General features: G+C 45.2%; 1 protein-coding gene across 3 annotated transcripts in view; it reads right to left on the reverse strand.

The window, feature by feature from the left end:
- Nucleotides 1–1,298: 1,298 nt before the first annotated feature.
- NOTCH3 (notch receptor 3) overlaps nucleotides 1,299–27,107 on the reverse strand; it is an 80,134-nt gene continuing 54,325 nt past the window's right edge. Inside the window, exons 14-34 of one of the 3 annotated variants that reach the window (XM_072990348.2) lie at nucleotides 25,775–25,920; nucleotides 24,689–24,802; nucleotides 23,365–23,484; nucleotides 22,857–23,009; nucleotides 21,351–21,579; nucleotides 20,271–20,472; nucleotides 19,837–19,990; nucleotides 18,805–18,989; nucleotides 16,498–16,630; nucleotides 12,377–12,628; nucleotides 10,100–10,212; nucleotides 8,957–9,498; nucleotides 8,331–8,651; nucleotides 7,438–7,586; nucleotides 7,080–7,290; nucleotides 6,339–6,423; nucleotides 5,892–6,081; nucleotides 5,367–5,671; nucleotides 4,889–5,036; nucleotides 4,137–4,234; nucleotides 1,299–3,891 (exon numbers count right to left, since the gene is read on the reverse strand). In XM_072990348.2, coding sequence (XP_072846449.2) covers nucleotides 2,647–3,891; nucleotides 4,137–4,234; nucleotides 4,889–5,036; nucleotides 5,367–5,671; nucleotides 5,892–6,081; nucleotides 6,339–6,423; nucleotides 7,080–7,290; nucleotides 7,438–7,586; nucleotides 8,331–8,651; nucleotides 8,957–9,498; nucleotides 10,100–10,212; nucleotides 12,377–12,628; nucleotides 16,498–16,630; nucleotides 18,805–18,989; nucleotides 19,837–19,990; nucleotides 20,271–20,472; nucleotides 21,351–21,579; nucleotides 22,857–23,009; nucleotides 23,365–23,484; nucleotides 24,689–24,802; nucleotides 25,775–25,920 — 5,095 coding nt within the window. In that variant the 3' untranslated portion in view covers nucleotides 1,299–2,646. The remainder of the gene's footprint in view (nucleotides 3,892–4,136; nucleotides 4,235–4,888; nucleotides 5,037–5,366; nucleotides 5,672–5,891; nucleotides 6,082–6,338; nucleotides 6,424–7,079; nucleotides 7,291–7,437; nucleotides 7,587–8,330; nucleotides 8,652–8,956; nucleotides 9,499–10,099; nucleotides 10,213–12,376; nucleotides 12,629–16,497; nucleotides 16,631–18,804; nucleotides 18,990–19,836; nucleotides 19,991–20,270; nucleotides 20,473–21,350; nucleotides 21,580–22,856; nucleotides 23,010–23,364; nucleotides 23,485–24,688; nucleotides 24,803–25,774; nucleotides 25,921–27,107) is intronic. The other 2 variants (XM_072990350.2, XM_072990349.2) reach the window with 2 other exon arrangements.

Below are 27,107 nucleotides of genomic sequence, written 5' to 3' on the forward strand. Positions count from 1 at the left end.
ATAAAGATTAATGGCCATTTTGATGAAAGCCAGGAGACAGGTGCTGATTGTACTTTTTCTGTAGAATCCTAAACTCCCTTGGAAGCTGGAAATTGAGACAACGATGATGATCAATAGTGCAGTCCACAAACACGAACTGTGTACTTTAAATGAAATTTGGTAACATGGTAACACACTATGACTTCAACAGAGGGTTGGATTCAATGTAGCACAGGCCCCTTCCAAGGATTCTACCATATGATTCTATGACTTCCCATATCTTTGAGGAAGCCATTTTTATTTTATTTTTGCAGAGAAAATGCCAGAACCCATTAAAGTGCTTCTAATCTAGACAGTTACTCCTTTCTTTAAAATCTTCAAGGACAAGCTAATTGCTAGAACATTGGGTTGTGAGGGGCTACTGTTGATCACTTCCGATCTCAAATTGTTATAAAAACCCCAGGCTGATAGCCATTGTGCTTTCAAATTCCTTCTCTTGTCCTTTGGTGTTGTACAGTATTAGAGGACTGCTGTGAGGATTATGCAGATAACATTTGTGAAGCACTCTTGAATGTTCTAGACACCAGTACGCGAGTGTTGCCGCTTCTTATATTCTCATGACTCAGGCACATTTTCTTTGTCTAAAAACATCACACAAAGTTATTTAAGCAATATGTTGGGGTTAGGGATATTTGAGTTGCACTTGCTAATCATTTGGGGGGGAATCATCCTCAGATACTGTATGCTTACAAATCTCAGGGTGCTCAGTCTTGTCATTTTATTCAAACTATGGAGCTCCATAGAATTTAACAGGGCTACTTTGAGAAAAAGTTTGTTTGCTGATAGCTTGCTCAGCATTACTGTTCTTCCCTTGCATTATGCAGCTGCGGGGAAGTACTAGGTGTGTTCTTGGTTGGTTTGCAGGCTTCAACGGTGAAGCCCCAAACACTTTGCTCATGTCCCACATAACCAAAGTGTAAGCTCTAACACACCTCCCTGGTAGACTGTTCAAAAACCAATAAAAAAACCTAATGTGTCTATTTTCTTCAGCAACCAGTAACCTTCCTTGAACACTTGACTCCATCAAGCCACCTATCTTTCAAATGCTTGTCCAAAAGAGAAACTGGCGCCAGACAAACTGTAGCATAAGCATCTATAATGGAGAATTTTTGTTCATATTCTACAGTGACCTGCATAAATGAAAGGAAAATAAGACTGTATCTGATCTCTGGTAGTGGAATATATTGACGCTTTTAATAGATCGTGAAACCTTAAGTTTGAAAAAACCAATGAAAGACACACAGAGGAAGCAGAGGCAGTTTCCTTATTAGCTATGTTTATTATGCCGCGGCTGAAGCCGCTCTGTACAGAAGCACCCAGCTGCTTTAAAGCTACTTGGTTTACACTGGATTTTTTTAAAAAAAAAGTTTTAAAATGAGCTAGAAATGGTCCTTCTATGGCAGAAGGGGTTACTGGCAGTGCCTTTCCCCCACTACACTACACAGCATGGGAAGGGAGGGAGGAGCAGAAAGCCGCAGTCCCCACTGGACCAAGGCCCTGCCTGGCCACTGCTCCCACCAGCAGTATTTACAGCCAGGAATAGCTGGAATGTACAGGGTGCGAGGAGACAAGTAGGTAGTTGAACGCTGGGGGCCAAAAGTCTTAAGGAGGAGAATCCAAGGGAGGCTTTTGTGTTATTTTGGTACTTTTTATGCCAAAGTGAAACTCACAGCATCTGTGGCTGCTCCGAAGATCCCACTGTACCACAGGGGCAAGAAATTCACCATGCAGGAAGATATAAGCCAGAGGTACAGCCTTGGGAAAGGTGGAAGGGATTTCAGCTGGGATCAGGCATAAAAACACAGTGAGTGGCTCAGAAAACTCTGTGGAGACGGGGAAATCCCCATGACCATGGCTAGCATGAGCAGAGGCAACTTGTGAATTCAACAGGATCCATCCTGGGCAGGGGGTGGAGATGCTCAGGGAATGCTGAAGAACTTAAGATGAATAAATTAACCTGGAATGTCGTGAAGTGCCATGTTTGAAGGATGGAAGCTGTGGGGCTTAGTCCTCTGCCTGACAGGGTCAGGACTGGAGCTCAACCCTCTGCATAGCAATGCCAATCTGGACTAACACTGCGTACCCAGTACACAAATACAGTGAGCAGAATCCCGCCCCAACATGGTGGGAAGAGAGTTGGAAGCTCGACCCAAGAGGCAGTGCTAAGCAGGGAGAGGGGAGAAAGGGGTGAACGGTTTCCGCTCTATCCCTCATAGCTGAAGGTCCACAAGGAAAAGAGTGGCACAGTAGGGGCTGACGCTGTGAATACTGTACCTTGTAAAAATAAAGCATCTGGGGTAAAAGGCAGCGTTCATACAAAAAGAGTTAATGTTTATTTCTTTTAAAAAAAACACCCTCCCTGGAAACCTGGTTGCCGTGGCAACAGAGGAAGGGTTGGAGAGCCAGTCTGGGCTATGTGGCAGTCAGGGATTGGGGAGGCCTTTCCTTTCCTTTCCCAGATCAGGCTTTCTTAATTTTTTTTTTTTAAATCTTTTTACACTTGAGTTTTTTTTCTTATAAAAAACACAATTAGGGTAAAACAACAGGACCCCAATGGGGGCCACAGAGGGCCACAGCCCTCTGGGATCTCTTCCACAGTCCAGCATCTCATGCAAATACTTGCATTTTGGCAGACTGCTCCGCCGAAGGAAGCTGGGTGTGGCTTGGCCCCAATACAGTCGGGCTTGGTGTGGATTCAGACCAGTCAGACAAGGAGTGTGGGGAAGGGCTGCTCCATTGCTCTGGGGACTCTGGGGAGGGAGTCAGGTAGGGGTGTTCATTTGGTGGGTGGAGGAAGTGCTTGGGTGTTGCGTCCTGCCCCTGTGTGTAGCTATGTTGAGAGGGTGGGGTTGGGTAATCTTCCACTCCTGCTGGTTTTAAATACTGTGGGGGCCCGGCACGGGGTGCCCCTTGGCCTTGGCCCTCTTGGGGTGAGACAGGTGGGTTGGCACGCATAGTGGTTGCTGGCGGCGGCATCGCCTGGGTTGTCTCCTTGCTCTGTGCAGGAGCTGGGTTGGGCAACCCCTGGGAGCCATGCCCCATGGCCATGTGGTTAGGCAAGAGCAACCCTGGTGGGAAAGCTTGACCAGGCTGGTGCAGGTTAGGGTGGGAGGCAGCAGGGTGCACGACTCCTATGATTGGCTGGCACTGGGAGGTGGGAACACGGGCATGCCAATCAAAGGGCATAGCCACGGGGCTCACCATGCCCAGACTAAGCCCCATACGGCCAGGTGGCACTGAGAGGCGGTTCATTGAGAGAAGAGTGCCGTCCCCTAGGTCACTGAGGCGTGCCAAGCTGACAGCAAAGGGAGCTTCCATCATGCCATGGACCATGGGAGTGGAGGGTACTGACAGTGAGGCACTAGCTGCATGAAAGACCCCTGGTGAGGCTGGGTTGGGCACATAGGGGGAGTCCAGTGAGTCAACAGGAGACAAGGTGACCGAACTCTCCAGGAGAGCACCTTGGCACTCCAAGTTGAGCTTCTTGGCACGTGCCTTAGCCTCTTTGCTCTCCCGTGCCAGGCTGGCACTGCTGCCTGATGTCACATTCTTGGTGCTAGGCCGACGGCTCTTCTTCCCCTGCGGAGTGGGCTTGAGGCTGGGCAAGTAGCTATTAGGAGGGCACATGAGAGGGGAAAGGGAGTGACCAGCAGGTAATCCCCCCTGAGGACTGCGCACTGTGTTGTAGTCATCTAGAAGTCGCACAATGTCATGATGCAGCCGTTCCTGAGCCACATCTCGCGGCAGGCGATCCATGTGGTCTGTGATCTCACGATTGGCAAAGTGGTCCAGCAGGATTTTGGCCGCCTCATAACTGCCCTCCCGGGCTGCCAGGAACAACGGTGTCTCCTCCTACCACAGAGAAGACAGGTTGATAGATACATACGACAAGTGCTCTAAACAGGGGAGCGAGCAGGTGATTGTACAGAGTTTCCTGTTTCTTCACACGCCTCCCAACTACACACTCATACATGCACACAGGCTATCAAGGCTAACTAGACAACCTTTTTAAGTCTGAAAAGAACTCTTCCTTTAGGACCCTGACAATTGAGGGCACCAGATCTTAAGAGAAAAACCAAACATCATCAAGAACTTACTTTGCTGTCCTGCATATCTTTGTTAGCTCCATTCTTCAGCAGTGCAATGGTAGCCTCTACATTGTTGACAGCTGCTGCCCAGTGCAGGGCTGATTTACCTGGGAGAGGGCACAATGCGAATTTGTCACAATGCTTTGTCAGAATCCACCAGAAAACGTATGTTATAGCAGCCCTTCTAATGCTCCTCGATGTTATGCTACTATCTTTCTTAACAACATCACATAACTCTTGACCCTGAACTTTCTGTAGACTTGTGACTCTTCTAAAAGGACTGGCCCATATACTGCTTTGTTACAGAAATAACTGTCAGAAACAGATTCGGATTCAAGCAACTATCCAGGCTAAAGAATCATCAAGTCATCTCCACAAAGATTTTCTGATAAGGTCTTCTGTGTAGCAATTTGCACTTCACCCATTCCAGCACACATCAAGTGAGCTTTGGGGAGGAGGGAGAAGAGCACAAGTCAGGAAAAGAGTTAAACACATTCTTGCTGGTTCAGGAATGTCCAGAATAAAAAGAAGCAAAAAATGGAAGGGAAGGAAAAGAAGCATGTTTATGTATTGTATGCATTTGTGATGTAAAAGCAATCTGCCATACATGTGAAAAATCTACACTGTTGCAAATTTAGTTATGAAAGGGGTCTTATGGAAACTAATGTGACAAATGTTACTGGTGAACAACAAAGTAAATGAGTTAAAATCTCAGTGCTATCCAGGTTCTGGGATAAGCCAATTTGCTGCCAGTTTCATACCCATCTCATCCACAGCGTTGACATCAGCATGACAGGCAATCAATTCCTCTACCATGCCCTCCACAGCCAGTCTGGCTGCCAGGATCAGTGCAGTCGAACCATCCCCCATTCGGGCATCCAAATCTGTAGATCGATTCCGGATCAGGATCTGTCAACAGTAATGAGGCGTTAAGTAGTACAGTGATATTGTGGAGAATTCTCTTGTCCTTAGCTACTCTGGCAACGGGAAGTGCCACTCCGGCTAACTTTCAGTAAGGCCCCAAAGAGATAATGAGTTGAAAACACAGGATCGACTCTTAGGTAGTAACAGTCCCTGTGACTCTTCACTGAGAGTGCACAGTGGAGATGCCATTAATATAAGTCAATAGATTCTATCAGTAAGGTGAGTACATCTCAAGAAAACCAAAAGGTCACGAGTGGTCCATGGGTGGGGGGAGGGAGGGAGGGAAGAGAAAAACTATATGGCAAGAAGACTCACTTGGAAGACCCCCTGGGCATCCGCAGTCACTGCAGCATGAAGTGGGGTACGTCCGGTGTTGTCCTGTGCATTAGTGTCAGCGCCAGCATCTAGCAGGCGCTTGGCGGCATCTGCCCGCGCATATCGGGCAGCCAGGTGCAGTGCAGTCTCCCCTGTGCGGTCTGTCTGGGCACTCAGGTTAGCTCCCTGGCAGATCAAATCTGAAATGATGTTGGCTGAGGAATCATCTGCTTCCTCTTCCTCTGCCAGATCAGTCTCCATGCCACCACCGCAAAAGGAAGCCAGCATAAGGGGAGTGAAACCATCTATAAGGAAATCCCAACAAGGGAATTTTCGTTAGAAGTCATAATAAAGGTTGCTCTGCTTCTTCTCTCGCAGTGCATTATACATTTAAATGAGAAGAAAGTATGCAGTTATGCTGCATGAGAAAGGAAGACACAGACTAATTCTGTTCATCAGGCATAGGCAAGGACTCTGTACAAGTAGCTTGAAGCAGGCATACCACACCCTTCTTTTCTAAGTTACCTGGTCCTCGGACATTGACATCCATGCAGTCAGTATCAAATTCACCCTGGGGTGGTGTCAGAGCCATAGATGGGGGCATGCGGATGTCTGCTGCCACCAAATGGTGTTGGGTCCACTGGCGGCAATCCACGGGGTCTTCGCAGTCGACGGCTGGTTCTTCCACCTGGCAAGGAAGAACACAGGGCTGTAACTTAGGGGCCATTTGCCCCTATTCATCTGCTCCATGAAACAGCGTAAATACTGGTTGCAGTGTCCTATACTGGGATCGACTCAATGAGCCAGACGCCGCCTTTTAAAAAGAGCCACCCAACCATACAAATGCCAATGCCAGGACTTGAACACAAGGACGGGATCAGGGAAGGCCAGAGGCAGCTCCAAAGAGAAACTGGAGTCCCTTTGCCTACACTTCTAGAGTCTGCGAGAAGTCCAAAAAGGAGCAGGTAATACCTTTAACCGCTTGGCCTCTGGGCACTCTGCTTCCAGCCAGTCTTCTGAGCTGTCTGGTATCAGGCTTTCCCCTTTGCCAATACTCCTGCAGGAAGGAAACAAAAATAGGGTTAGCGCAGGGCAGATGCTGAACTAGCTGGTTTTCAGCATCTTCCTCTCTTTCTCTCAGCTACCCACATTCTTAACAGGAAAGTTCTCCGCTAGCTAAGTGATGTACTGCTGGCAGTGCAATGCAATCAGAGAAAACTACCAGTGACTGTTCACTGCAGCAGTTGTGAAACACCAGTTGTTAAAGCCTCCTTGTATCTAAGACCCCATCTGGTAGCCACAGGCAAGAGGGAATATAGTGAAGATTAATGAGCAGACTAGAGAAGCAGAAGTGGATTGCACATGTTTGCAATGTTAGCTGCAGATAAAGAGAAGGTTTTTTTCTTCTTCACAGCCAGCAAAGGAACACAGCAAGAAAGGGAACCAAGGGACCTATTCCTCTTCTTCCAGTCTAATTGACAGTGATCACTCTGGGTTTTTAACTAGCCTGTGCTATCCTGCTGCTGATGCTGAGAAGAGGGTTTCTCCTCCTCCAAGGCCAGCATAGAAAAGCAAATGACAAGCATTTGAGCAAGCAACCCATCTTTTACATTTTCACTGGTGAGTAACTTGTAGGACTGTATGCTGCAAGTTATAGCTACTGAAACTGGGGACTGCTTTGGAGCAGCAGACGGGTGGACGACAGCCACTTACTTCATGCCGAGGGCATCCTGGCCCACAGGTTCGCGCCGGTTCTTGTTGCTGCTCTCTTTCTTCAGACTGAAACCTTCAGGAAACCAAAGGGTGCTGTGCTCTCTTTTGCGCCGTGCCACTAGCACACCCAGCACCAGGATCACCAGCAGGATCAGGGCTGCTACCACCAGCAGTGGCAACAGCTTCAATGGGCTTTCCTCCAATTTCACACCTGCAGAACCAACACCATGGCATTAGTCGCTTCGTCAGTAACTTGCTATGACTTTCAAACAGGAAAGGAAAAGGAGAACCAAAATCAATGGGCAGATTCTGCTTCCCACACTCTCACAGAGAGCCCCCCCCGCCATACACTCCTCACCTTTCACAGCCTTGAGGGGATACGGAAACTCTAGACGCTCTACGGCCGACAGGGCAGCGAGGTAGTCCGCAGCACTTTCTGCATCAGGGAAGCACTTGTCTGAGGCTTTATAGCAGAGGCGGTTATCAATCTCAAGAGTAACTTCAGATCTGGAGAAACAGATAAAGGGTGATGAGGGCCTGGAGCTCCTTCTCTAGGGACACATGTAATTCCGAGACACCACAAGTCAACCATCCCTCTGAGAGGTTGGATTTTCCCCATTCAGTCTTCAGCCCAGTAAAAGGCTTTTCCCACTTGAGTTTAGGACAGTCTTTTCTAAGGACACATTACGAATGAGATCACTCTTGCTTTAAGAAGCCACTGGCAATGGTGCGGCTAAAAAATATTGTAAATAAAATAAATAAAATAAATAAATAAGATACAGTATATCAGCACAAGCTTTTAAGAACTCGATGGCATTTTCAAGGGATGATCTCCTGCTACAAGAGGCATGCCAGGTCTCTTCTTTATAATGGTGCACACAAGGCCTTCAATGATTCAGCACCATCTCAGGAACTTGTAAAAATTACAAAATAAGTTACTGCAAAAGTTCCAATAGCCAGCTTCTTCCAGTATTTTGCCTATAGAGGCAGCTGCATATCAGAATCATATTCCTTGGATAATATCACACCGGAGTTGTTCAGAGAATGCCTGGATGAACTTCTATCTAGAAGTGGCAACCTGGGGTAGTTCAGTCCACTGTCTTCACAGGTATCTGAATTGCCTCTTCTTCCCTTCTAGGCCCTTCCTGTACATTCCTCCATATTCTCCAAGCCCACTATCTTCCAGAATACCCTGCAACATACACTGAAGTCAACTACCTCCTTCCAGTTTGGCTCCCCTAAATCACTCACCCAATAATCTCTTGGCCCAATTCCCTGCGACGTCGCCCACCAGTCCCATAATAGGGTCTAATCATATAGTTGCCATTTTCATCGAGACGGAAGCGCAGGGAAGTGCGCAAAATGGCACTCAGTTTCTGCAGGAAGATGGTGCTTGTGCGGAGCAATTCATCAGGGTGTAACAATACTGTGATGACTAAGACACCATCTGCCAAGTGCTCAGGCACTCCCTGGGCACAATCCAGCCCATCCCAGCCACACTCTTCATTGTTACAGCCGTGGTCACATTGTCCATCCGCAAAGTGATCTGAGCAGTATTTTTCATAGACGGGGCTGTGGGAGAAACAGAGAGAATGGTTATCATTTCTGACCAAAGAACTTCGGTGCCAACCCAGGATCCAGCTTGCACTGAGACTCAATCCATGTGGAGACATTCACAGAAATATCCAGGTCTGCAGGTTAAGAAATAACCACAGTCCAGAGGACTTATATGCAACACCCCTCGACACAGAAGAAGTATCACTGCCTCATTAGGTTACTCTGGGATGGAAGGCGGTGGCCTCCAACACCAGGGGACTCTGGTATAATATACCCCATTGAAGCCTCCCTCCCCTAATGCGTATAATGAAAGAACTCACTTGCAAGTGGGGCCGTGATTCCTGCAGTCAAAGTTGTCATAGAGGCACTCCACAGTGTTGCACAACTCATCGCACTGGCTGTTGTTGAAGTACTGCCAGCACTGGGGGCTCTCGCACTGTTTCCAGGGGTCGTCCACCAACAGGGAACAGTCTCCCCCATCCCAGTGGCAGGCTGGACTGTTGCACATTTTGTCACAGTAGGAATCCCCAGCCTTGGCAGCACATTCCTCTAGCGGGCAATGCACCTCAGGGGGCCGAGGGGGATGCATGTGGCGTGGGGTCTGGCAGCGGCTCCCTGAAAAGTCCCCGAGACAAAGACACTGGAAATAAGGTGGGCTGGCAATCTCATGGCAGGCTCCCCCATTGTGGCAGGGCATGCTCGCACAACTGCTGTTGGCCCGCAGGCGGCAGTCAGGTCCACCCCACCCAGGTGGGCAATAACAGCGAGCACCCAGCGCTGAGGATCGGCAGCTGCCTCCATTGAAGCAGAAAAGCTCCCGGCAGGAGATGATGCTGCGCTCACAGTTGATGTCTGTGTAGCCCTGGAAAGGAAGGACAAAGAGAGTCAGGACAGAAAAGCCAGCCAAACTCACAAGACTTTTCGAAGGCTAACAAAGGTCTCCCTGTTCCCCCAACACTCTCCCTACCAAGAAAACCCATTCCTCTAAATAAATCAGGGCCTGATGCTCAAACCATGCTCCCCAAAACATCGTTCTCTTACCCCTGACCCTTCCCTCCTAGGCCTGCCACCACAATCTCCCTTCTCTTAGTTCTATAAGCATTCTGTGCTTTATTGGACCATAGGCAAAGCACTGTACCAAACTTCTCCGGTAGGAACCAGAACCAATCCCCTACTTTTAATAGCAGAATTGTTCCCCACTGCTCTCCAAATGGAAACAGAACTCTAACCCATAATACACTCTCGTTGAAGAATCCCAGACTCCCTTCCTAAAACTCTCAAGAAAAAAAATCCCTTTCTTAACAGGTACTAAAAGTCATTCACATCATGGGTTCAACGTGTCCTTCACCTTACTGTACCCCTCAACTTAACCATCCTTCTACTGATCTTCATCCTACTCCTAGTTGTCACATTGATATAGAGGAGTTGAATTCACAGTTTCTTGGACACAAAGCTGCACCTACCCGGGGACAATGGCAGGAGTATCCTAGAGGCAGGTTTATTGCCAGCTTACACTGCCCACCATTCTGGCAAGGCTGAGATTCACATGCATTCACAATGTTCTTGCAGTGACGGCCTAAGGAGAATAAAGACAGAGGTTATCTGGTGGAGATCCTACAACACAAACTCAAGTAGAAAAGGACTAAGAACACCATTACCTTCCCATATTGGACCCTGCATTTTAGTACTATTTCCCATAGCTGGCATTTGTACATAAATAACCAGAGAGTCTCATGTATTTTGTCATGTCATGTATCATCAAGTTAGAACTGACTTATATTGACCTTAACAGGCTTTCAAGGGGAGATATTTTAAGGAGTGGTTTTTCCACTTCCACACTTCCACTGAGTTGAACCCAGACCTTCTGACTAAGACCTTCTGAGCCTTAGTCTGTCTCTCTCTGTGTCCACTACACCACACCAGCTATCTTATATGGTTGACTTATATGTTTATTCCCCATCTCCACACATCATTGTCCAATCAACTTCAGCTTACACACCCACCCAGATAAACAGTGAGACATCTTTCTTATATCCTCGTTTACCTTGAAACCACACACTTAGCGATACACCCAGATTAACATGTACCCATCTGCCTTCACTCTAGCCCCTATTGCTTTCACACTGGATACCTTATCATGAAATTATAATCGCCTCCAGGTGTGATAGGTATCTCATAATTTCTGGCCTCAGAAATACAATTAGAAATACAGTGGTGCCTCGCTTAACGAGTGCCTCGCTCAACAATGAATTCGCATAACGATGGCCTTTGCCGGGGTATTTTCGCATAACGATGTTTGGGACCTTGCTTCACTTAACGATGACAGTTTTAGGTCCCCTGTTTCGCTTAACGTTTTTTTGACAGCCCTGTTTTCGCTATTTTAAAAATATTCTAAAATGTTTAAAATGCTTGGAATCGTTAGTGCACCTAATAAAACCTTTGTTAAAGTAATTTGGCTTTGTTCTGAGTCTTTTTGAATTTTTGGTGATTTTTTTTCACCATTGAAATGTATTGAATAGGCTCCTATTGGAACGGATTAACCGGTTTTCAATGCATTCCTATGGGAAATGGTGTTTCACTTAGCGATGTTTTCACATAACGATGTTTTTAATGGAACCAATTAACATCGTTATGCGAGGCACCACTGTACTATTAATATAACATAACACTACACAACCAGGAGATAAAAGAATACGGTGAGCAAGGTTCTAGATTTCAGCAGAAAGGAAGTAACATTGAAAAGGCATGCACTAGCAGTTAAGCATTTATATATAGACAGTCAAGTTAGAAATCCCCTACAGAGCAAAGAATGCTAAGCATCCAATGTGAAAAAATACAACAGGATGTCAGTGAACACTGCTTTGTGCTGTCAGCCATCATTATGAGGAGTGATAGACCACATAAAAAGAGATCTACTATCTGGCTTTTGCAAGGCAGCAAAGGAACTATAATTTATAACACAACTTTGTCTTGGATGCATAAAGAATATTTTAAAAATGTACAACTATCCAGTCATCAGCATAGGACCAGAGAACTCCAGTTAACACACATATATGTCTTTATTCATCTCAGAATGGTTGCATAATTTTTTTTAATTGTTTATGGCTGGCTTAATGGTTTGCCTGTAATCTGTTGCTGCAAAATGCTAGCTTTAGCTCAGAGGTGGGCCCATTAGAGCCCTGGGGCAGCATGTTGCCCACCCGCACTTGGCTTTGTATTCCTTTGCTCTCCTCAACTTTCCTCCTTTTTCTGGCAAATAAGGTAAATTATTGCTTCTGGAAGCATTCAGCAGTTCACGTTTGGGGATCTTTGGGTCTCAGAACACAAAACAGGACCTCAGAGGTAGCAAAGGTGCCCATCCTGCTCTAGAGAAATCAGAAGATGCTATCCATCATGGATAAAAGAAGACGTATTGGCGTTTAAATTTCTAAAGCGAAATAGCCAGTTGGGGAATATTTCCAGGAGTCTCAGGCTTAAGATCTGAAACTGCTAAACAAGGTCTGACTCTTCAGAAACTATGAAGAGAAATGTAAATGTGTTCAAAGCCAAAAAAGAGATGTCGACATTAACTTTCACTCCCCTTGAATAACTTTTCAGTGATTTAGCAGAGCTCACACACTGCTTCCTACCCACAGTTCTTCCCTTTAGTGGGCTCCTCTGTTCATCAATGTAGCCCAGCTTACACAGTCTTCTTAGTCTTTTACTTGCATCATGTTAAGGTAGTTTGCATTCCTACTCACCAGTGTAGCCTGGCTTGCAAATGCACTGGTAGTCACTGGCTTCCTGAACACAGTCAAGTGTGTTGCGTGAGTGGCAGGGGTTGGACTGGCACTCATTGATGTCTCCCTCACAACGCTCGCCTGTAAAGCCTGGCGGGCAACTGCATCGGTAGCCACCCACTTTATCCACACATGTCCCGTTGTTGAGACATTTAGGGACACGAACGGTGGGATTTGTGGCACAGTCATCCTCATTTATTTCGCACAATACACCTAGAGAAGAAAAAATTTAAAAAAATATCACACCAAACATCCCAGCACTGGGGAACTCAAATAACCTCTCTGCGCACCTTCAGTTAGCTCCATGAACAAATAAGTGCACCTTTTCTGCACTCCTTGTTGCTCCAGAGTCCAATCAAGTTCAGCTTACCCACTGAACTTGATTGTTTTAGAGCCTCGTGGCGCAGCGGTTAAATCGCTGTACTGCAGCCAAAACTGTGCTCACGATCTGGGGTTCAATCCCAGGTAGCCGGCTCAAGGTTGACTCAGCCTTCTATCCTTCCGAGGTCGGTAAAATGAGTACCCAGCTCGCTGGGGGGGGGGGCAATGTGTAGCCTGTATAATTAAAAATTGTAAACCGCCCGGAGAGTGCTTGTAGCACTATGGGGCGGTATATAAGTCCAATAAATTTTGTTTGTTTTGTTTAGTCGTTTAGTCGTGTCCGACTCTTCGTGACCCCATGGACCAGAGCACGCCAGGCCCTCCTGTCTTCTACTGCCTCCCGGAGTTGTGTCAGGTTCATGTTGGTTGCTTCGCAGACACTGTCCAGCCATCTCATCCTCGGTCGTCCCCTTCTCCTCTTGCCATCACACCTTCCTAACATCAAGGTTTTTTCCAAGGACTCTTTTCTTCTCATGAGATGGCCAAAGTACTGGAGCCTCAGCTTCAGGATCTGTCCTTCAAGTGAGCATTCAGGGTTGATTTCCTTTAGAACTGATAGGTTTGTTCTCCTTGCAGTCCAGGGGATTCTCAAGAGCCTCCTCCAGCACCACAATTCAAAGGCATCAATTCTTCGGCGGTCTGCTTTCTTTATGGTCCAGCTCTCACTTCCATACATCACGACAGGAAAAACCATAGCTTTGACTGTTCGGACTTTTGTTGGCAAGGTGATGTCTCTGCTTTTCAAGATGCTGTCAAGATTTGTCATCGCTTTCCTCCCAAGAAGAAGGCGCCTTTTAATTTCAGGGCTGCTGTCTCCATCTGCAGTGATCATGGAGCCCAGGAAGATAAAATTTGACACTGCCTCCATATCTTCCCCTTCTATTTCCCAGGAGGTGATGGGACCAGTGGCCATGATCTTAGTTTTTTTGATGTTGAGTTTCAGACCGTTTTTTGCACTCTCCTCTTTCATTCTCATTACAAGGTTCTTTAATTCCTCCTCACTTTTTGCCATCAGAGTGGTATCATCTGCATATCGGAGGTTGTTGATATTTCTTCCAGCAATCTTAATTCTGGCTTGGGTTTCTTCCAGTCCAGCCTTCCGCATGATGTATTCTGCATATAAGTTAAATAGGCTGGGGGACAATATACAGCCTTGCCGTACTCCTTTCCCAATTTTGAACCACTCAGTTGTTCCATGACCAGTTCTAACTGTTGCTTCCTGTCCCACATATAGGTTTCTCAGGAGACAGATAAAGTGGTCAGGCACTCCCATTTCTTTAAGAACTTGCCATAGTTTGCTGTGGTCCACACAGTCAAAGGCTTTCGCATAGTCAATGAAGCAGAAGTAGATATTTTTCTGGAACTCTCTGGCTTTCTCCATGATCCAGCGCAAGTTAGCAATTTGGTCTCGAGTTCCTCTGCCTCTTCGGAATCCAGCTTGTACTTCTGGGAGTTCTCGGTCCACATACTGCTGAAGCCTACCTTGTAGGATTTTGAGCATAACCTTGCTAGCGTGCGAAATGAGTGCAATTGTACGGTAGTTGGAGCATTCTTTGGCACTGCCTTTCTTTGGGATTGGGATGTAGACTGATCTTTTCCAATCCTCTGGCCACTGTTGAGTTTTCCAAACTTGCTGGCATATTGAATGTAGCACCTTAACAGCATCATCTTTCAAGATTTTAAATAGTTCAACTGGAATGCCATCACCTCCACTGGCCTTGTTGTTAGCCAGGCTTTCTAAGGCCCACTTGACTTCGCTCTCCAGGATGTCTGGCTCAAGGTCAGCAACTACATTGTCTGGGTTGTCCGGGATATCCAAATCTTTCTGATATAATTCCTCTGTGTATTCTTGCCACCTCGTCTTGACGTCTTCTGCTTCTGTTAGGTCCTTCCCATTTTTGTCTTTTATCATGTTCATCTTTGCGCAAAATGTTCCTCTAATATGTCCAATTTTCCTGAACAGATCTCTGGTCTTTCCTTTTCTGTTATCTACCTCTATTTCTTTGCATTGTTCATTTAAGAAGGCCCTCTTGTCTCTCCTTGCTATTCTTTGGAAGTCTGCATTCAAGTTTCTGTAACTTTCCCTATCTCCCTTGCATTTTGCTTCCCTTCTCCTCTCTGCTATTTCTAAGGCCTCGTTGGACAGCCACTTTGCTTTCTTGCATTTCCTTTTCTTTGGGATGGTTTTCGTTGCTGCCTCCTGGACAATGTTACGAGCCTCTATCCAAAGTTCTTCAGGCACTCTGTCCACCAAATCTAGTTCTTTAAATCTGTTCTTTACTTCCACTGTGTATTCATAAGGGATTTGGTTTAGATTATACCTGAGTGGCCCAGTGGTTTTTCCTAATCTCTTCAGTCTAAGCTTGAATTTTGCTATGAGAAGCTGATGATCAGAACCGCAGTCAGCTCCAGGTCTTGTTTTTGCTGACTGTATAGAGCTTCTCCATCTTTGGCTGCAGAGAATATAATCAATCTGATTTCGATATTGCCCATCTGGTGATTTCCATGTATAGAGTCGCCTCTTGTGTTGTTGGAAAAGAGTGTTTGTGATGACCAGCTTATTCTCTTGACAAAACTCTATTAGCCTTTGTCCTGCTTCGTTCTGAACTCCAAGGCCAAACTTCCCTGTTGTTCCTTTTATCTCTTGGCTCCCTACTTTAGCATTCCAGTCCCCTAGAATGAGAAGAACATCTTTCTTTGGTGTCAGTTCTAGAAGGTGTTGTAAATCTTCATAGAATTGTTCAATTTCAGTCTCCTCAGCAATGCTGGTTGGTGCATAAACTTGGATTATTGTGATGTTGAATGGTCTGCCTTGGATTCGTATTGACATCATTCTATCATTTTTGAGATTGTATCCCATTACAGCTTTTCCCACTCTTTTGTTGACTATGAGGGCTACTCCATTCCTTCTACGGGATTCTTGCCCACAATAGTAGATATGATAATCATCTGAGCTGAATTCGCCCATTCCTGTCCATTTTAGTTCACTGATGCCCAGGATGTCGATGTTTATTCTTGCCATCTCCTGTTTGACCACCTCCAGCTTCCCAACGTTCATAGATCTTACATTCCAGGTTCCTATGCAGTATTCTTCTTTGCAGCATTGGATTTTCCTTTCACTTCCAGGCACGTCCACAGCTGAGCGTCCTTTCGGCTTTGGCCCAACCACTTCATTAGCTCTGGAGCTACTTGTACTTGTCCTCCACTCTTCCTCAGTAGCATGTTGGACGCCTTCCGACCTGAGGGGCCCATCTTCCAGCGTCATATCTTTTAGCCTTTTGTTTCTGATCATGGGGCGTTCTTGGCAAAGATACTGGAGTGGCTTGCCATTTCCTACTCCAGGTGGATTGCGTTTAGTCGGAACTCTCCACTATGTCCTGTCCGTCTTGGGTGTCCCTGCACGGCATAGCCCATAGCTTCTCTGAGTTACTCAAGCCCCTTCGCCACGACAAGGCAGCAATCCATGAAGGATAAATAAATAAATAATAATAATAATTCTTTTACTAGCCTCCTTCAAAAGTGCCTGAGAGAAAAACAGAACCCACATTTTACATCTAGTGCCTTCAAGGAAAATCCAAAGCTCTTCTTTACATTGTTGAAAGAGCAACTCAAAATTGTCCCGAAAACCCAAAGTTTTCACCCCTTTGTTCATAATACCTTTCTTCTAACAAAATCTTCTGACAGCAAGAACCAGCACTTACCCAGAGTGCCTGGTGGACAGGAACAAATGTAGTGGCCAACAAGGTCAAGGCAGGTCCCTCCATTCTGACATGGGCGCGACTGACACTCATCGATGTTATACTCACAGTTCTTTCCCTCAAAGCCCAGTGGACACTGAAGTGAGACAGAAGCAAACAAGACAGATGAACAGGGAAGTGCCAAAAGAGCTCACATTTTGATTCTTGAAAAGGTTTCCTGTTCTTGCTTTTATAGCAAAATTGTTCTGTTCTTAACACTTCAAAAGAAAGTTAAAATCATACTATTTCCCAAGAGAAAAGCACTTCAAATGCCATCTTATAATTTCTACTCTGTTAAGATTAAACTTTAACCAGATTTTTCATGAGCAGATTTTATCGAATGATGATTAGATACATATACATATCATCCATTTTTTATTTTAAAAAAATTAGACAGATAAAATTACCAGATAGCATAGAACAGGGATCTCCAAACTATGTAGGTGGGCCACATCTGGCCGGCCTTGCCTTTTTATCCGGCCCAGTCATAGGAGAGGAGCGAAGCCTGATCTAAGCAACCCCCCCGCCCCCACTGTCTTTACAAAAATCACTTAGATCAGGCTTTGCTCCTCTTCCTATGCCCAAGTGGAGAAAGGAAGAGGAGTGAAGCCTGGTCTAAGTAATCTCCTACCCCCGTTGTCTTTGCAAAGACAGCGAGGGTGGGGGATCACTTGGGTCCCCTTCCCCCCCTTCGGCCCTCAAAATGTGTAAAATATATGATGTGGTCTTCATACTGAAAAGTTTGGAGACCCCTGGCATGGAACATTAAACATAATTCATAACACAGATTGACTATATCCCCTCAACAATCACTACTTTCTTCTTATGACTGCTATTAACATCACTGGCATACATTTAAATTATATATGCCTATGGAACAGGATTGCTTTTGAAAGCAGGACTGGATGCCTCAAGGCCTTGAAAATGCAACTCTCTCTCTTTTCTTCTTAGTGAGGATAAATTTTGGTATGACAGGATGAGGGTGACATACTTGCTCTATGAACTGATGTCTTAGTAGGAACTAGTTGTTTGTGTGTATGATATGATCAGACAAGAATATTAGGAATTCAAACATATGAGGAGCTTCTAAGTCTTTAAAATTATATCATGCAACAACCAGGTACACAGGAATTGGTTTGAAAAAACATATTGGCAGAATTATAGATCAACAAATCAAGATTGTTGAGCTCTTCAAAAGAAATTAATATGCCAGGTCCTTCAGATATGGATACAATTATTTTTATGGTCCTATATCATCCTACTGTTTAATTTGGACATTCATTTGCATATAACACTAATATTAAAAACTGTATTTAGATGTAAGATCTGACAATGGGAAGTGAAATAACATTGATGTATAGTGAGAAATTGAGTGTCAGTAGCTTCCATTTTGCCTATACTTGTATTTAGGCTACTTTTGTGTCAAGGTTTGAAATCTTGTGTGTTTAAGACAGTTAGAAAAACTAAAAGGGGTGCAGGAAAATTTACCTAAAGGAAAAGTACTTTTAAAATGTGCAGCTTGAAAAAATAGTTTACATAAGTCATTGCAAAACTGTCTAGCAGAGTAAGGTCAACAAATTATAAACAATCTTGGCAACTGAATGAATGTTTTGGTTATGGTTTGTAAACACAGAGATAATATTATTGTAAATAGCAGGTGAATGAATAAAAGGGGGCATTTTACAGCTATGTAGCATAATCTTTTGGAAAATGTAAATCCTTTGGACTTTGCTTTTCAGATCATCACATTAGTGTTATACTAGCAAAAATGGCAGGTAGACACATCCTAAGGTAGCAAGAAGTAGTCAAAACATAAGTACTTGCCAAAATCTTTATTCCTAGCTCAAGATTTAAAGCATATGCAAAGTCCATTGGATATATTGCAGTAGCATATCCTGGTAACAAGACAGTGTTGTAAAACCTGGGTGAGCAGGTTAACTTCATAAACTCTTCATAATTTGGATATCTTGGGATTTCTGAAAATTGCTCACACATGTTATTGTATTAAATATTGCACCAGAGCACAGAAGAGTTCTGACTCCTGTCCTCGGAAGATGCCGGCCACAGAGACTGGCGAAATGTTATGAAGAAAAAAAAACGCCAGAACACAGCCAAACAGCCCGAAAAACCTACAACAACTATTTTGTGCTTGTTTATTCATCATTCTGCAAACTGAAACTAAGCAACAGGATAGGTCTCGTGCATCTTCTCATAGGACCTCATTCCCTTTCCCAGAGTTCTGACAGGGAACTCTGTCACGCCCCACCTCACCTCACAGATGTAGCCTCCCACAAAGCTGCGGCATGTGCCTCCATTTCGGCACAGGTTGTGCTGGCAGTGGTTTACTTCACTCTCACAGTAGCTGCCAGTGTAGCTCTTCTTGCAAATACAGTAGTGAGTATTACCGGCATCCACACAACGGCCACCATAGTGACATACTTGCTCCTTGGTCACACCTGTCCAATAGAAAAGAAGACCATACACGGTGAGCCCATAAATCATCTTCCACAACCTCTTCTGAGGGAGAAATGGGGAGGGGGAATCACTAAGAACAGGAGAGGCGAAGAAAGAAGCAAGCTGGTACCAACAGTCACACCTAAGAACAGAACCAAATACTTGGTCCTGTCACTGAACTGGTGAAAAATAAGCTATCCCAATGTTTTCAAAGTCAGACTAATTTTCATTTCTTCTTTAAAAACCTATTGGCTGTTCTCATGAATACCGTTGGATGAAAAAGTAGCTACAAATCCTAAAGGTTAAATAAACGTTTGTGAGAGGTTACAAAGGAACAGAAGAGTGTGCTATGTTCTCCCACACCCCAGCAACTGGGAAATTTTGATTACCTCTGTCTTTCCCTTCCCTACCTGTTGTATGTCAAGCTCTCATTCTGCAGTCTCCTGTAGTGTTACGCTATTTTGAAATAAAACATAAATGTAGCATTGCTGCTTCTGCTGGCAATAATATTTGCTTGGGAAACGTCTGACCTCATTGGTCACGAACATTTCATTTACAGACGTCTCTGAGAACAGCCTCAATTGAAAGCATCGATTAGAGCCCCTGTGAACCAGAGGGCATTGCTCCAGTGTCACCAAAAAGAAGTGAAAGTGACGGTGCCGATGGTAAAAGTCTGGGATCAATTTTCTCAGCATGTAGAAGCTAATGAAGCTATGCCCAGACAGAATGGGCAAGTGTACACCTACAGGCACTCACTGAGAATACAAGCAGAGGAATCGGTGAGCAAGAGACACTGCGCTGGAAGAAGGCTTTCAGCATGACTGGCCCTGGATCATCAGACATTCTTACCTCGGTTCCTGGCCACCACTTCACAAGAAACATTGGGGATGTCACAGTAGCGACCAGTCCAGCCTCCAGGGCAATCGCATGATAAGGTGGTTCCTGTCTGCACACAGCGGCCACCATTCTGACAAGGGGAGCGAAAACATAAATCCAGCAGGGTCTGCAAGGGGCAGAAAAACACAAGAGCGTAGGTACCACCTGCTCCTGTCAATGAGGAAACCCAGGCATCCCCCCACTCTGATCCTCCTGAGTGGGTTGGTGCAGCATTGTCTCTGGGGGGGGGGCACAAGCATTTCCTCTGTACTGGGCTCAAACATTTAGTTATCATGACACGTTTACCATCCATTCTTCTGGGCCAAGCTTTCATTGGCTACCATGAGATACATCCTGAGATCTCAATCATTTCTGTTCCCTCCTGACAGAAGATGGCAATAACTTACCTGGCATTGAGAACCTGTGTAGCCCTGAGGGCAGGTACAACGGTAGGACTGCACGCCATCCTGGCACACACCGCCATTGAGGCAAGGCTGTGACTGGCACTCATCAATCTCGTGCTGGCAATGGGAGCCTGTGAAGCCGGCACGACAGTTGCATGTGTACGAATTCACTCCATCTAAGCAGGTTCCACCATTGAAGCAGGAGCTGCAAGAACATCAGCGGAGGAGTCAGAAGTCAGAGGGGGAGCCGCGAAGCTACCTAGCCTCAGCTCCACCTAGCAGGTCCCGGACCTCTCCCTCAAAGTGAATCACGCTCACCAACAAGAAACTGACAGAGTTCCACTCTCGGGGAAAGATGCAATGGTGAGAAGAATCTCTTTCCACTCTTACCCTTGGATTCTACAGATTGACCACCTCTTGCTGCAACTTTTGGGTCCCATTTCCAATTGGACTGTGTTTGGCTGAAACTGGTTTCCAGCAGAATTCTAACTGCTCTTTAGCATTCTATGCTTCCTCCAGATTTTGGCTGTGTTCACATGAATACGAATTCATGGGTTTTCACTGACACACAAATTAAAGCAAAGAAGGAGTAGGATTAGAGTAGGATTTTCTAAAGTACCAATCATACTCCTGAACCACCTCTCCACTTTCCTCTTCTTCACCCTGTGTTGTAATATCTCTTTTCTCACTAGGGAAAACTAGTACTTTGTTCTAAAAAGGAAAAAAAATTGTCCAATATCTTCAGATGACTTCACAACACATGGGATTCTGTACAAGGGAAAGTATGGATGATTCAGGAGGACTGAACGACTTCTGAGCAATAAACAATGCTCAGAAGTCGTTCAGTCCTCCTGAATCATCCATACTATTATGCCATTTAGCTTCATTCATAAGAATGGGTCTCTAGAGTTGATCCTGCAAGGTGTGATTGCTAATCAATCTGAGCAACCACGTTGTGATTATTTTTTTAATGGAAAGCTGCATAAAAACATCTTTAATAAACAAACAGCCAGAAAGACACTGAACAACTTGCTACTACTTGGGGGGGGGGGGGCGGGGAGACACCATCTTAAAGCAGTTTACCTATCAGTGCATTCCTGTATGTTGTGTTCACAGTGTAGACCATCCCAGCCTGGGGCGCATGAGCAAGTGTAGCTATTGACATAGTCTGTGCAGGTGGCCCCATTGCGGCAGGGGTTGCTCAGGCATTCATTGGTCTCAGTTGCACAGCGTACGCCTGTGAAGCCTGGCATGCAGGTGCAAGTGAAGGAACTGATGCCATCTTGGCAGAAGCCACCATTCAGGCAAGGATCTGTTGACAGGAAGAGAAATATTCCAAAGGGTTCCACTGAGTTCTCTTTTAATCAAGAACTGATAATACAAAAAAAGACTAAGCGCCTCGTCTTATGTAACTCTGTGCACTTAGATTCATATCTGCTTAGGTATCTACATCTACAGACTATGCTTAAGCATCTACATAAAATTTCACTCATGTATATCATTTAATCTCCTTCAGAAGTTTAAATTTCTGGGTACACTGTAGGGAAAGCTATACATGTATTTATTTACCTATTCTCAACTATTCCACCTCTGCTTAAGGCAGCCAAGAGATAAGACCAAAAGCGAAGGCACAATCCCTTATTAATGTGAGACCCAGAAACCAGTTTGAAAAGGGAGATGGTTAGCTGTATACTTGCTGGTTCTATTTCTGTCTCTTATTTTATATTAATTTTTTGTTAACTAGCTTTCCCTTCCAAAGCAATTCGTGGCGGCACAATGCTCCTGCCTGGAACTTCCACCCAATTCCTTTTATTCATTTATTTAATTTATTTACAAGATTTTTTAGCCGCACCATTACCAATGGTCTCTAAGCGGCGTACAACAATATTAAAACTTTAAAACCATTAAAAATAGGCACTATTACAATAATACCCTATATTAAAACAGCCATTAAAACATCAATATTAATAAATCCTGCTGCTCATATGGCCAGCTAAAGGATACTACAGTGGTGCCTCGCTTAACGAGTGCACCGTATAGCGATGTTTCCGTATAGCGATCCCTTTTTCGGGATCGCTATACGGAAACATACCCAATCTTCGCAATGGGGAAACCTCGCATTGCGAAGATCGGGTATTGCGGTGGCCATTTTGGAGCCGCCGAACAGCTGATCGGCGGTTCCAAAATGGCCGCCGGAAGCCCGGAAATGGCTGCCGGCAGCCGTTTTCGCGCCCTGCCCTCGCTTAGCGAAGGCGCGAAAATGGCTGCCGGCACCTGGAATCCTCGCTGAACGGGTAAGTAACAAAGGTATTGGAACGCATTAAACGAAGTTTAATGCGTTCCAATACATTTCCCCTACCCGTTTAGCGATGATTCCGTATAGCGAGGGTTAATCTGGAACGGATTAACCTCGCTATACGGGGCACCACTGTATTTAATTAAAATGCTGGCTAAACAGAAAGGTCTTTGCTTGGCGCCGAAAAGCCAAAAGTGTTGCTATGCTTTCTCCAATAATAGACTCAATAGAAACTCAACGTCCTCATTACTCTCCACCCCTTTCCTCTTGTCTCATAGGCCCAATGCACTCACTAGGCGTGCAGTCATCAATATCCATCTCACAGTTCATGCCAGTGTAGCCAGGACGGCAGGCACATCGGTAACTGCCAAGCGTGTTGGTGCAGGTGCCCCTGTTCCGACAAGGGTTCTGATCACATTCATTAATGTCAATGTGGCACTGCTGCCCTGCAGGTACAGAAAAAAGTCAGCAATTGTGTCTTGGCTTTAATTATATTCCAAGGTTTATGTTCCACATTTCTACCCAAAGATATTCAAGACAGGGAACAAATTAAGTGCAAATTATGTAGGAAAGAATGTCCTAAGAGGTAAAAATCAGAGCTCATAAAAGTAACTTGTTTGGAATTGTAATTCCCAGAATCCCTATGCCTACATTGCCCACAGAAGGTTCAGGGACCTGGAGCCTAACAAAAAGTTATTTCCCAAGCTTTGGAAAAACCACCACTACAATTAAAACAAACATTACAACATAAACCAGCATATGCAGACTGATAGGGCCGGACGTCTCAGAAGCAGCTGGTACCTTGCCAGCCTGGTGCACAGCCACAGGTGAATCCCTCGTAGTCAGGCGTGTGGTCACAGACGCCATTGTTTTCACATGGATTGGAGGCGCAGGGTGCTAGCACAGTCTCACAGTTCCGGCCTGTGGGGTGGAAGGAAGAGAAAAGCCTGTCACAGTAGTTAAGTTTGCAGTGGCCAGGAGCTAGAACATCCTGAGTTATAAATGCTGTTTTGTTTTTGTTTTTTGTTTGTTTGTTTGTTTGTTTGTTTGGCTGTTGGACATTATAGAACTGGATACATTATCAGAAGCGCTACGAGATCAACCAAGAGACTATGCAAAACAAAGTTGGAACTTAATACATACTTGGGCCCAGGGTCAGACTTGAAGATAGGGCAAAATGATTGATGGGCTTTGTTTGTTTGTTTGTTTCTTCTCTTTTCACTTTCAATGCTCTCTGGAGTTTGGGAAAGCTGGAATGTAATGAGGTCTGAATCTCTGTCCTCAAAGGGGGGGGGGAGGGTTTGGGATGTCTGTATTGTATTTTAGATATGTGTTTGTAGTTGAAATAAAATTTAAAAATTCAAAAAAAAAAAAAAAGAAATGCATTTCTGAGACTCAATGTGAATATAGATGAAGCTGCAAGAACAAATGACTACATCCACAATTATGGGAATTCTGCTTTGTATACAAGGCAGATGTCATCAAGTTGATTGAGGAGGCTTCTCAACCAGTTAATCTGAAGACCAACTAATGCTAAATTGTCAGTCATCTGTTGCATGAATCCAGATGTCTCCCTTCAAGGAAGCACTTCTGTTTAAACCACATCTTCATGCATCCAAACCATAATGTATTACTTAAGGGAAAACATTGTTTGGGAAGTTTGAGTCAAAAGATTTTGAAGTGAGGTCTCAAATGTAGTTGTGCAATGTCACAGACACCCATTGGACTTGACTCCTTCTCTCCCACTACACTGACATTATCATATGAACACGGTCAAAGAGGGAACCCACAAGAACAAGGAGTTACACAAGACAAGGTTGACTAAAGGAAGCTTGTTTTTCACCCTTCCGTTCATTCACAGCAAATATATCCCTTAAATGGCTAAAATGTAGAGTATCCATAAAGGCCATGATCCTTCAGCCTCCAATGTGCACTCAGTACAAACAAACTGTGGCTTACCAATCCATCCCTTCTCCTGAGGAGACAGGTTTTGATATACAACTCTGTGCAACAGACTGGAGATCAGTTTTCTTTAAAAGAATTATGCTTTCCAGCAGATTACAACCTTAACCCTCCACACCCCACCAACCACATACATCCCGCACCATAAAACCTCTTTGCTCACCGGTGTAAGGCAAGTCACAGTGACACGAATAGCTGGCGATGCCATCAATGCAAGTCCCCTTGTTGAGGCAAGGGCTGGAGGCACAGTCATTGATGTTCGTCTGGCAGTAAGTACCTACAAATGGGGGTGTGCACAGAAAATCTTAAAATCCACTTATGAATACAAAGGCACAGAGAGAAGGTTTGATGGTTTCCACACAACCCAACTTTTTAGACAGGTATTCTTGAAGGCTTTCATGACCGGGATCTGATGGTTGTTGTGGGTTTTTTGGGCTCTTTGGCCGTGTTCTGAAGGTTGTTCTTCCTGACGTTTCGCCAGTCTCTGTGGCCGGCATCTTCAGAGGACAGGAGTCGGAACTCTGTCTGTGCTATGTGGCCGGCATCGCCAGAACACAGAAAGTGAACGCCTTCTCCCACCAAGATTTACCCGTGTCATTCGCGCGAGCCAGGAGGTGAGGCTGAGGAGCCTAACGCCGAGGGAGGCCCGGAAGGAAAAAACAAGAAATCGGGCCTTCTCGGCGGTGGCTCCTCGCCTCTGGAACAACTTACCCCCTGATATTCGCGCGGCCCCCTCGCTGGGTATCTTCAAAAATCAACTAAAAACACTGATGTTTCGGCAGGCCTTCCCCCCTAGTAAATTCCTGATTCCCCTTTTCTTTTCTTTCCTAGTGTCTAACCCAATTGTTGAAAGTTTTCTTTTATGTAAAACTGCTTTTATTCATTGCTGTACCCCTTGTTGTAAGCCGCCTAGAGTGGTCTTAATCGACTAGATAGGCGGGATATAAATAGAATAAATAAATAAATAAATAAAATAGGAAGAAAAACCTTCAGAACATGGCCAAAGAGCCGGAAAAACCTACAACCACAATTTTCAGACAGGATTAGAGGGAAAAGAAACATGCTGTTTAGCAAGACTGAGTGTATCCCATAACATTTCCAGATAATAGATGGGAGCACAAAATATATGTGAATACAGTATATAGTTTTTGGATAGAAAAATGCTAGATGGTAGCAAGATGTCATGTAAATGTTCAGGGCAAAGCATGGGTGATGGAAGCAGGGCATGAAAGCTACAGTGAAGCAATACCCTGGAAGCCTTCTTTGCATTTGCAGCGATAGCCATTGACGTAGTCCGTGCAGGTGCCCCCATGTTGGCATGGGTTGGATTCACACTCATTGCGGTTCACATCACAGTTGGTGCCATCCCATCCTGGTTCACATTCACACTGATACCTGCAAAGGGACAAGATAAAAGAAAGTCACGAGTGTTACATAACAGCACTGATGTTACCTGTCTGTCATGGGTTTGGAGGGAAAGTTCCATCCTATGGGGAGTGGAAGGCGGGACATCAGGAGGAGGGGCTGTACTGTATAAATATGTGATGCCTGTGTGGTGAAGAGTAGATGCTGAGACAGACACTGAGAGACACTGGGTTGTGACGAAGCAGCAGCTGGGAAGAAGAAGCTGTTGTGGGAGTCTGTGTGTCAGACAGGGTACTTCTGTGTGTCAGAGTACCAACCTGATAGGTTCAGGTGTCTGTTGGTTAGCCAGAACTGATAGGTTCAGGGTCTGTGCTTCAAGTTAAGGTTCTGGGTGAACCAAACTGGGTGTGTGTATGAGTGAGAATAAGCCACGTTACTTTATTTTATTCACCTGATTGTTTTATTTACCCTGTTTGTATTTAAAATAAACCTTATTCTTTTATTGTTTAAAAATCCATCCCTGGTCTGTGTGACTTATTATAGGGAATGGTTGGTGGCAGCTTAGTGTAACTGTGGGACATATCCAGTAGGTCTGGGTTTGTCACATTGATTGGTGTCCAGCGTGTGGGATACGACTGGTCCAGTTGTCCAGCGGTCCAGCAAAGCCTTGGCAAGTGTGCCCAGAGCAAGGGGGGTCTAGTCAGGGACAGTCTGAGGCGCGTAGGTAATCTTCTAGGTGTACCTCACGGGGAGGTGCACTAGTGGAAGAACGTGCCAACTGGGGAGACTTAGATTAAGGTGCTCTGAGGCAGCCTAGTTTTGGCGGGAAAACGCTGAGGCAAAACTGCGTAGCAACAGCGAGCTAGCTTGCCAGCTGAGAGGCCCAGCAGAGGGGGGTAGGCTCTGACTCGATACTGTTACAAATTTAGTGCTGAAGAACAGCAGCCTAGGGAGAGCTGGTTCTGAGGCAAAAAGGAAAAAAGTGGTCGTTTTATTTTGAGGCTTGACTTTTTAAAGCAGCCTGTTCTGAGGGGGGTTATGCCCTTGACTCGAAGCCAAGTAGCAGACATGAGTGAAGTGAAAGACCCCCAGATTGACCAAGGTTCTGAGGATGAATTTGGCTCAGTGCAGGGTGACAGCACAGGAGAGCAGGACCCAGAACTCAGGAAAATACTCCTAGCCCAACAGCATGAACTGAGGGTGAGGGAAATGGAGGA

Source organism: Pogona vitticeps, chromosome 2 (assembly GCF_051106095.1).
Source record: "Pogona vitticeps strain Pit_001003342236 chromosome 2, PviZW2.1, whole genome shotgun sequence".
NCBI classification, from domain to species: domain Eukaryota; kingdom Metazoa; phylum Chordata; class Lepidosauria; order Squamata; family Agamidae; genus Pogona; species Pogona vitticeps.